This window comes from Galeopterus variegatus, unplaced genomic scaffold (genome assembly GCF_000696425.1).
Source record: "Galeopterus variegatus unplaced genomic scaffold, G_variegatus-3.0.2 Scaffold4360, whole genome shotgun sequence".
Lineage (NCBI taxonomy): Eukaryota > Metazoa > Chordata > Mammalia > Dermoptera > Cynocephalidae > Galeopterus > Galeopterus variegatus.
In genome coordinates this window covers 8,060-19,934 of record NW_007730471.1, presented here as the reverse complement: position 1 = coordinate 19,934, position 11,875 = coordinate 8,060, and the positions used below count along the sequence as shown (strand labels likewise).

The 11,875-nt window shown below is 35.3% G+C and overlaps 1 protein-coding gene across 1 annotated transcript in view; it reads right to left on the bottom strand.

Annotated features, from left to right (window-relative positions):
• The window catches only part of LOC103602928 (leucine-rich repeat-containing protein 1-like), a 17,197-nt gene that overhangs the window by 3,068 nt on the left and 2,254 nt on the right, over positions 1-11,875 (bottom strand). The window contains exons 2-3 of the mRNA XM_008587378.1: positions 7,838-7,982; positions 1,833-1,905 (exon numbers count right to left, since the gene is read on the bottom strand). Of these exons, the coding sequence (XP_008585600.1) occupies positions 1,833-1,905; positions 7,838-7,982 (218 nt within the window). The remainder of the gene's footprint in view (positions 1-1,832; positions 1,906-7,837; positions 7,983-11,875) is intronic.

Genomic DNA, 11,875 nt, shown 5'->3' with positions numbered 1-11,875 from the left:
ACAAGTCAGGCACAGAAAGAGAAATATCACATGTTCTCACTTATTTGTGGGAGCTAAACATGAATAAATAAATAAATACACAAACAACCTGGGGGAGAGGGGGAAGGGAAGAAGACACAACAATTACAATTCCTTGAAGTTGATACAACAAGTGAACAGAAAGGACATTGTTGGGAGGGAGTGGGGAGAGGAAGGAGGGAGGGAGGTTTCGGTAATTGGCCGCAATAATCAACCACATTGTATATTGACAAAATAAAATAAAATTTTTTTTTAAAAAGTGAAGCTTTCCAGATCAGTGGTTACTTACTGACCTAGCAGGGGATGGGGGAGGGCGGGGGAGGTCGGGAGAGGGATGGGGGAAGAGGTGAAGGGCATGGCTACCATGTTGACTGTGGTAGTGATGGTTTCAAGGTTGTATACCTGTGTCAAAACTTATCAAATGATAGACTTTAAATATGTGTAGTGTGTGGTATGTCAAATATACTCAATAAAGCTTTTAAAAGAAATGTGAAGCTTTCCCCTCCTGAGTATATCCAAATCTGTTAAATTAAGGATTTATATAATTCTTCACACTGAGATGTGGGGCAAGATCCTGATAAACTTGCCTTACATAATTTCAGAATAAAGACAGCTTCTATTGATTTGTCACTTTACACAAACTATAAACAAAAGCATTTCAGTGAAACAATAATAATATATTTCTTAAAGAATTCAAACTAAATGTTAATGGCAATATAAAATTAGAAATAAATTGCTATCAAATAGATGGAACATATTTTATTCTTAAAAGGCAATGTTGGATTTTCATCTTGAAGTTTTAGAAAATTCTAGCTAAAGCAGATGCTTTTCTCTTCAGCCTCTAAAAATACATTAAGCTTCTATAAATATCAAATATCACTAATAGTGTAATGATAAAATATACATACTGCAGAGTCTTATAAAAATTTATTTGGTTTAGCAAAAAAGATTCAAGTGAATTTAGAGCTGCTACTCAGTCAAAAACACCAAACTAATAATATTTGGAAAATACTGGTAAGAGTATAATTGAAGGTCTAGGTAATCATTTTGCTTCTGAAAGATTCAAGGTTAAATATTTCAAATGACATTATATAGTTGAATGTCGATGCAATGTTCAGATATAAAGTTAAATTAAGATATATAAAATATATAGAACTAAATAAAATATTGTCTATATTAAGCTGACATATGAATAAGATTATTGGTATTTTTAGTAGAAAATGTGTTGAAGTAGAAAACTCAATATATCCTTTCATTTCTGGCTTCGGCTTCAGAGAGGCTGACTGATATGAGTCATTGGCACTTACTTTCCGATTGTATTGGGTAGCNTAATGATAAAATATACATACTGCAGAGTCTTATAAAAATTTATTTGGTTTAGCAAAAAAGACTCAGTGAATTTAGAGCTGCTACTCAGTCAAAAACACCAAACTAATAATATCTGGAAAATACTGGTAAGAGTATAATTGAAGGTCTAGGTAATCATTTTGCTTCTGAAAGATTCAAGGTTAAATATTTCAAATGACATTATATAGTTGAATGTCGATGCAATGTTCAGATATAAAGTTAAATTAAGATATATAAAATATATAGAACTAAATAAAATATTGTCTATATTAAGCTGACATATGAATAAGATTATTGGTATTTTTAGTAGAAAATGTGTTGAAGTAGAAAACTCAATATATCCTTTCAATTCTGGCTTCAGAGAGGCTGACTGATATGAGTCATTGGCACTTACTTTCCGATTGTATTGGGTAGCTTTCTGGCTTCGGCTTCAGAGAGGCTGACTGATATGAGTCATTGGCACTTACTTTCCGATTGTATTGGGTAGCAGCGTAAGTTGATTGTCATCCACTTTTAGAGTAGTTAGTTTTTTCAAGAGTCCTAAAACAGAGAAGAAAGTTTACTAATACATAAGAGCAAATTTAGGGCAAGAAATGCAATATAAAAAAAAAAGGAATCCTTGGAAGGAATCACTTTGTGATGAATCCTTGGAATGCAAATTGGCTGCACTTTACTTATATAAACCCATAATGAACTTTGAACCAAATGTTAATAGAAATATAAAATTAGAAATAAATTGCTATCAATTAAATGAAAGGAATCCTTGGAATGCAAATTGGCTGCACTTTACTTATATAAACCCATAAAGAACTTTGAACCAAATGTTAATAGAAATATAAAATTAGAAATAAATTGCTATCAATTAAATGCAGCATACACCTTAAAAGGCATTGTTGTGATACTTGGTGTGTAGTCTAGTTTTCACCGGCTAGTTGCAAAAAAATTCACTTACATCAGTGGGAGTTTAAGAATATCACTGCAGACAAATACACAAAACACAGGGCTCCATAGTCACCTGAGTTGACACTATTATGTACTATTACATTTCCCTTTTCTATTCTCCAGCAACTGGATAGGTTGAAATTTTCCAAGCCAGCTGTGAATAATTAACTTCTAAGCACTAATAACCAACATTCTCGTTGTGATACAAATTGAAAAAAAATTGAATTAAGCCTAGTAACAAATGAATGAATACTGAGGTATTACGGTGCAGAGGTTGTAATTGTGAACTTGGAAAACCACAACATATGACTTCATACTCTTTTTGGTACCTAAATCCTTGACTTGGATTAGCAGTAAGCACAAAAACTTGCAATCATTAATTTACCAAGTAGAACTGGCCAAGAATTAAGTTACAACTATTTATCTTTCACTCTCTGGTTTATATTTTTCATACTGCTATGGCTTGCTCTCCTCCCAGGGTTTTAATGAGCAATAGCCACAATATAATTGAAGAAGAGCTGCATTTGGTATAGTCACCTTCCTTACTCAACCATAACATAACCTATAGTATCAATACAGCTTAAATAGCCAAAATCCAAGGACAACACATTGACGTTTGGTTAGTTTTTGTTTTACATTGGAATTACACATATACATTATAGATTACTGTGGTCTGCAGCAAAGTTGTTCTGACGGTTATGCAGTAAGTTCCATGGCCAAGTATGTTTCGAGAAATGCCAAATTAAAATTAAATTTCATTTTAATTAAAATTCATTAAATTTATTTAATGAAATTTGTCTAGGAGCTTTTAATACACTAATGTAACAATGTGATATGCCAAAGTTATGGAATTTGTGCGTGTGTGTGAGCAAAGTACCTTGTAAAGTTAGTGTTTTCTAAACACACTTTGAGAACCACTGCAAGTACTATAGATCATGCCCCTCCTTTTCAAGTATTTTGAGGGTTCCTTAAAGGCATAGAGTAAGTTGCAAAAAGTGTGAAGTAAAGCTGTTGTTGCACTTTGAATTTGAGTATGCTCCATTACATATTCCATAAAAAGCACTCGGAATCTCTACTCCGGTGTAGAGACATGTTATCACTATCAGACTGCTGGGAGAAAATACCTACAACGTTTGGAGCTTAATGCATCAGCTTGAAAACAACAGCACCTGGGAAAGAGGACATTCATATCGCAGCAACTTGTCGCTGAAATTTGAACACCTGCTGTCATATTCATCTATGTTCAAAGGTTATTGAATCATTTTAGCTTCTCCAGTGTATTTGCTAAAATACTAACCTTGGAAATATAAAAGAATGCATTACTTGTTTTTCAGTTGTGGAAAGAAAACAGGGGACTATGAATTACATCTAAATTTTTTTATGACTTGGTAGCCCTGATCAGACTATTGTCCCTGCCCACCAGTAGAGCTGAAGGAGGGTTGACAATCTCAACATAAATTGATTGGGCTGGGTTACAGGTGGCCGAGTGGATACCATGAAGCCAGGTGGCAAAGCTCTCTTTAAGATCCCCAGGTCTGAAGTAATGGGGAAAAAATCTTGAAACAGGTTGGAGACAAAAGTATTAACACAACAGATTTTTCTGAATATTGGAGTAGTGGCTCTTGACAGGAGCTTCTACAGCTTTAAAGGGTGAAGGAAATTAGGCCTCCCTGCTTAGCTCCATGTCTGTGGAGTTGAAGGAACAGCACTTATTTCTGATATGGCTATTTTGCTTCTCATATTCCACCCAAACGGATACTCTTTGGAGAGATTCTGGAGCTTCTGTGGGAATCTGATTTGCCCTGGAGTGGAATTAGGCCACCAGCCTCACCCCCTCATTCCCCGTGTCTTCTGGCAGATAATTCCTTTACTGCATTTCTGTATCACACCTGCTTGGACTCCCTTCTCCTCTACAGGAATCAAAGGTATTTTATCTTATTCCTTCTCTCCACTTGGGCCCTTCCCCAATTCTCCACCTCTCTATCCTGTACTTCCAACTAAGCAGGACTGGAGAGAAGGAAAAAGGAGGCCTTTTCTTACAATTTTAGGTACTTATATATAAACATATAATTAGCATCAATATATTAAACATTAATATAATTTGTCATTAAAAATAGCAAATATTTACATGGCATTTACACATATGTAATAGAACTTTGAAAAAGCAAATAGCTGTGCACTCATCAAATCTAAGATTGTAATAATTATTATATTATTATAATAGTTAACACTGATTGAGCACTTACTATACATCAGGTAGTTTTCTAAGCAATCTCACATATATTAATTTATTCGTCAAAATAATCCAATGATACAGGTACTATTATGACTCCCACTTAATAGATGATGAAACTGTAGTTCAGAGAGATCAAGTAACTTGTCTAAGGTCACATAGCTGGTAAGGTAGAAAAGCCAGAATCTGAATTTGGGTAATCTGACTACAGAGACTGTGTCCTTAACCACTAAATGAGTAAGATAAATTATTTTGGAAAGTTAAACATTGTATTCTCCTTTACTGAGTTTCTCTGTTATCCCCCAAAGCTGATTATTAAAACTATCTAGAAAAAGAAGAGTCCTCTTCATTTTCCCTGGAACCTGTGCAAAGAAAGGGATTCAGCACACAAGGCTTGTTGTGGAGTTTATCAATCCATTCAAATACCCCACAGCTGCAGAGGAACTCAAATAGGGTAAAAAAAAAAAGCACGATTTTATTTTACTTGCTACTTCCCTCTGTTAATGCTATGAAATTTTGTATCTTTTATTCTTAGATGTTGGTAGTCTGATAGATAATCCATGCTCAAAGAAGGAAGACAAGATGCAATTTACTGTCCAATTAGCATCAATGAATTATTCTAGGGCCTTTGAGCAGAGCTCTCAGTTTCCTATCCCAGACATTTCTCTTGACCAAGGAGGGTATTCTCTGAAGAAAGCCAGCCATTCTACACCTGTAATAACAAGCTGTGGCAACTCTGCAGATGTATAAATACAATTTTACATGAAAGGTCAATAAGGTCTAAAAATAGTTCGATGAGTAAACTACTCTAACAGAGTTACTTTCTTCATTCGAGAACCATTTAGATCCTAAAACAAGGTGGAAAATATATTCTACTACCTGCCTGTCCTACTCTGTTTTATGTAGCCCAATATCTAGCCAGGTATTCTCTGTTACGTACACATGCTGCCTTCCGCACACCAGTAGGCTAATTTCCCAGCCTGCTTTCTTAAAGGAAGATATTTTTTAAAAATAATTATATTATGCTAATAGTAATGCTTCATTTTCTACCACATTTTAAAAATTTTTCTGTTTTGTTTTAGATGTGTTTCATAACCAGAATAAAGCTTAACTTAAAAATATTCAGTGTAAAATTCTGGGTGTTTTAATAAAATAAGTTTAATCCACTAAATCTATTACACCTGTTATAATTTATGACAAATAATTTGAATTTATTTTTATCATCTTATTTTGTTTTTTATTCCTACGATTTTAAAAATTTTATTTTTACTTCATCTGCTCTAATTTCTCTGTTACACTGAAGGTTTTTCTATTTTTTACTTTATTTCAGGGACTGAACTCATGGCTGCTGTTTGTGGTCCAGAGCCCAGCAGGGTTGGGGGCACTGCTATGTTTCTGTTCTAGCTCAGGTTCAGATAGATGTTCATTTTTCTTAAGCATGGCTAAATTCTTTTATTTATTGAGTATTCAAGGAGCACCTATCATATGCCAGGCTTAGTTCTTGGCACTGAGGAGGCATCAATGAGCAAAGATATTCTCTTTGAATACATGTAGTTTTTCTATCCTCATTACGTATTTGAAGTGGTATGAAGTGGTGGTTGTGCAGGGGTCCTATCATATGCCAGGCTTAGTTCTTGGCACTGAGGAGGCATCAATGAGCAAAGATATTCTCTTTGAATATATGTAGTTTTTCTATCCTCATTACGTATTTGAAGTGGTATGAAGTGGTGGTTGTGCAGGGGTGTAAGGTTATGTATCAAGTCACTCTGTCATCTTGACAAGAGGATATTCTTTTTTAGCCATTATACTACCTTACCTGTTACAACATATACTAGTTATTTCCTAAACTTGTTTGATCACAAGTTTCATCTAGGATGTTTAATAAAAATACAGATCAGAGGGTCTGCCACAGACTTATTGGATCAGAATTTTCAGAGAAAAAGCCTGGAAATGTGGAAGTGTTTAATAAAGCTCTCAGTTAAGACTTATGATTAAGCAAGTTGGAGAGTTACTGTTGTAAAAGATGTGATTATGTAAATCAAAAAATCAAAGTCAGCAAATCTAGAAAGGAAAAAAAGCTAGATTGCGATTTTGTTAAAACTAATGCTATCAACCTGAAAAATGGAAAAACAAATGGAAGTAATAAAATATTGAAGAAAATTTGGGATTCTGCCCTGTCTTCAAGCTTCCTTTCAACTGGGCTATTTAGGTTGTAACTTAATTTGTAGAGGCATTATTAGTACATATAATACATCTGTTTCAAAGAAGTTAAAAATCTATGTTCCAAAGTTAAGTAATTTGATGAGTCCTCTTATAAATATAGACAGAAAGATTTTTATACAAAAGTTTGCTCATTATCTAAATTACTCTTTTATTATCTTACTCACATAAAAGTGTTTAAACAAAAATGAATTGAGTGCTTACTATATACTCACAAATTATCTACCATCATGAATTGTAACATGTTAAAGATAATGTGTCTTTTTTAAATAATAGAACTAAGAAGGCATTTTATAGTTGAACAATTTTATGTTATTCCTACATTATAGAATTGTTACAACAATATTAAAAATAGAATATAGTAACATCCTGTGGATACAAGCTACTGTAATTCTAGTAATATAAAAAGACATACATAGTTATCAAAATACTCTCAATCTAAGATATCTACTCCTTACAATAACATTTTATAACTTAGGAGATCTAAAAAATTTTAAAATATATCAATTTAGTAGGATCATTTAGACAGAAGAACCTTACTAGAGTTAACATGTCATTTTAAGATATTTGTAAAATATTATTTTATGATCTTGCATAGTGAATTTGCTATTTTATTTTACTTATTTATTTATTTATTTTTTTCTTTTTTGTCTTTTTTTGTGTCCGGCAACGGATCGCAACCCTCAGTGTCGCGCCCGTACCGGACCGGGACCGGCAACGGGTTCGCAACCCTCGGCGTCGCACCCGCACCTTGCTCAGCCAGTGAGCGGGAACCAGTCTGTATGTGGGATCCGAACCCTTGGCAGGAGTGCCGCCGTGCTCCCAAGCGGCGCACTGTAGCAGTGCGCCACCGGGCTGGGCCAAATTTGCTATTTTATTAATATCAGGCTGATAGTATATTTCATATATCTATAGACAAAGTATACTGCCAAAAAAGAAAATGGTACATTTAAAATTTGCTATTTTATTAATATCAGGCTAATAGTATATTTCATATATCTATAGACAAAGTATACTGCCAAAAAAGAAAATGGTACATTTAACATAAATATTCATGATAAAATATTATATTCTCACCTATAGAGTCAGGCAACTGCTGCAACATATTAGATGATAGTAAGAGGTCCTCCAGAGCTTCACATCCAGAAATTTCCATGTCAACCGTTTCTATTCTGTTTTTTGACATATCCAGGTATACCAACATCTTTAACTTCCCTATAGACTTGATGACATTGCATAAACTCAAGGTTAGATGAGAATCTTTCACAAGACATTTTAAATTGTAAAAGTCACAACACTGTAAAAGTAATTTTAAAAGCAACCACAACAGTAACAAGTGTTGGCAAGAATGTGGAGAAATCATAACCTTCATACATTGCTAGTAGAAATGTAAACTGGTATAGTGACTTTGGAAAAGTTTGGCAATTACTCAAAATGTTAAACATGGTTTCCATGTCACCCAGCAATCTCCAGGTATATACCAAAGAATAAAAACATATGTTCACACAAAACTCTACACAAACGGTCACAGCTGCATTATTCGCAGTAGCCAAAAAGTGGTAACAACCCAAATGTCTATCCATGACGAAGGGATAAACACAATGTAGTATATCTGTACAATGGAATATTATTTGGCAATAATACATTCTACAAAATGGATGGACCTTGAAAACTATCCAAATGGAAAGAAGCCAGTCACAAAAGACCACACTTTGTATGGTTGCATTTATATGAACTTTCCAGAATAGGCAAATCTGTACAGATAGAAAGTAGAATAGGGTTGCTAGGGACTGTGGTGGGGGTGGGAGAGTATGGTCGTGAATGCTAATGTGTTCAGGGTTTCTTATGGGGTGATGAAAATGTTCTAAAATTAGATTGTGATGGTTGCAAAAGAGTATTCTAAAAACCACTGAATTGTATATGTTATGTTAATTATATCTCAATGTAGCAGTTAAGAGAAAATAGAACAATCTCAAAGTTGCCACTAAATAAAATAACTAAGTAAAGCTTCCACTGAAACATTGCATGTTGACATGTTGATCATTAAAATTTCAAATGCATAAGAAAGGTTTTAAATTGTGATTTGGTCTTTATCCTACTAATCAGATTTAATGTTTTGTTCATTTGACAGTTCTTTCTGAGGATCTACTATGTACTAGTACTTATGTTACGTATTGGAGAACAATCAAGAATAAGAGAGCTAAGTATGGAGAGAAATTTTCATGATGAAGACAAAGTCTTTATTCTTAAGGAGTTCACAGTAGAGAAGGCAACTTCAAATAAACAAATAATTATAATACTCCACGACATGTGCATGTAGGGAATGCTGTAGAACAGCAGAAGGGCTGCAAATTGCTTGGAAGACACTGCTTGTCAAGAAAGAAGAACCTGTACCTGGGAGGGAGGACAGTATGCACATTCACAGAGAGGTACGAAAAGGCAGGGCATGTTTGAGGAAGAGTGAGAAATTCAAAGTGATGGAATATAGTGATAAAGTTGGGATTATAGGAAGAAGACAGCTGCTGTCAAAAGGCTTGACATGTCATGTGAGGAGATGTGAACTCTGTCTTAACGGAGAAGGAAAGCTATAAGCTTGTAAGTAGGGGAATAATAACACGATCAAATTTGTGCTTAGAAAAAAATAACTTCAGCGAACTTTGGCTATTTAGTTGTTTAGTAGCTAAGGCAGCAAAGTGAGGATGAAGAGGGGATGGACTCAAAAGAAATTTAGAAGTGGAGGGATTGGACTAGTAACTTTTGCTGAGGATAGGGCATACCTTGGTCAAGGAGTGAACAGTGATTACTTGGCTAGAACATGAACTACAGAGTTAGGATAGGATGAAAGTCTTCATTTTCTTTTTCTTTAGGACATGTTTTGCAAATAAACATCCCACACATTTTGGTTTAGTCTCCCTGTGTCCACTTTATTGTATTGTCTCTACTTATTTGACAGAATGAATAAATATGAGGGTACTCTGAAAAGTTTCTGGAAAAATAGAATTAAAAGATAATGCAAATCTTTCTATGAACTTTTTGAAGTACCCTCATATATAATAAATAAATAAATTTATGGCGCACACACAAGCACACTGTTGGCACTCTGCTATGTACTTTATATATATTGTTTGATTTACTACTTCATATTCCTGCTACTCAAAATGTATTCTACAGACCAGCAGCATTGACACCACCTGGGAGCTTGCCAGAAACATAGAATCTCAGACTTGACCCAGACCTACTAAATCAGAATCTGCACATTAACACACATTAAAGCTTAGAGGTTAAGTAATGTCACACATTGGGTTTCCTGGGAAGCAGAGCAAAGATAGAAGCTTATGAGAGAGTGCTTTTAGGATCAATGCCAGTGGAGAGGAAGAGACAGGGAATGAAGGGAGCAAGATTGGGAAAGGGAAAAAGTTGGGCTGTGATGAAGTCTTGAGAAAGTCTTCAGGTGACCCTTCAAGGAGCACTGAGGTCGAGAATGCCCTACAGTTGTTCTGAGTAGGGGCCGAGGGTCTGGACCTTTATATCCCTTGAGTGTCAGGTGACTTGAGAAAGTCTTCAGGTGACCCTTCAAGGAGCACTGAGGTCGGGAATGCCCTACAGTTGTTCTGAGTAGGGGCCGAGGGTCTGGACCTTTATATCCCTTGAGTGTAATAAGTGTGTGTAGCACTTATTACACTCAAGGGATATAAAGGGATCGGTTGTTGCATGGCAGTCTCCTGGAATGGAAGTATGACCCTGAGTGGGGAGGCCCTCTTCAGGTGACACAATTTCTGAAAAGGATAAAGAGCTGCAAGTAGTATTTCCAGAAGCTGGGGCAGTAGAGTGAGTTCATTTCTGGAGGAGGACGTATGAGAGCATCTACTGCGAGTAACATTCTAAGGTCACTTCATTAATAAGGGGTGGGGCTGAGACTCAAACTCACCTTTATCAGACTGCAGACTACAAAGCCTACTTGATTATATCCGCAGTTCCAGACCTCCATGTCCTTAATTAACCCAGCGCAAATCTCTAGCCTTCTCGTTCAGCTCCCCATGTGGATGCAGAGTATGAACATAGTCTTGGAGTAGCTGGATATTTGTAGTCTAAGAACTCACTACTTTGAGTGAGTCAGCCCAGAGGGCTCAACTTCTTCTCGTGCTCGGAAATATGTCACTTGGAAAAATACTATCACTTTACTTACAGCTTTCACTCCAAGGAACTATTATGTTAGCTTAGTTCACTCTTCTCTTCCAGTGAGCAGTAAAAGAATGATATACAAGTTTATGTATGAGTGTGTCTTCTTTTGTTCCTTTGTCATGAGAAAATTTCTTTCATCCTTGAAACTTTCTTCATTGTTATCTCCAGCATAACTCAATATTTTAGTGTGTAATTTCTAAATGTTCTTTTTGGAAGCAAAATAACACTTCAGTGTTATTTTTGAGTCTTTCTCAACCTTCACTTTCAAACGCCTTATAAAGGCAACAGTGACCTGGGGTGGTAAAGACCTTTGAGGCATACTGTCTCAGAGTCTTTGAGGATATCGAATGTTGCTCCAACATCCCTCTGGGCATAGAGGGGTCTGTTAGGTAAGCAGTAGACAGCAAACTAGTAAACAACAACTAGTAAAAGAAGATACTGGAGTTTGTTTAAGAATAAATGTAAATTCAATACATTGTTTAGTCATATTTTGGTTGATGAACCTTTCATTGGTGGTCACAGATAGAGCTATGTAGAGGACTCAGTATTTGATCATTATCTATTTGCTTCTCTATGAAAAACAGAGTGAAAAATGGTAGTCCAGACTTCCAAAAGTATTTTAAAAGTGTATTAACTTTATTATGATACATGAACTAAGAAAAAAGTGTACTTGCTTTTTTCCCCCATGTCTTATGATACTAAATATTTAGGATTAATCATTCTGTGAAACTGACAGATACTGGCTGCAGACTGCGTTCAGGATGAGCCTTTCAAAGGCAACCGTTTCTGGGTAACTGAAAACAACTATTTGCCAGCACTTACATTCGGAAAGCCATGAATATTTGTGGCAAGTAGGTGTGGAGCATTACCACACAGCATATTGCAAAATGTCAAATGCACATGTGCTAAATAAAGTAAGGAATCTACTTAAAG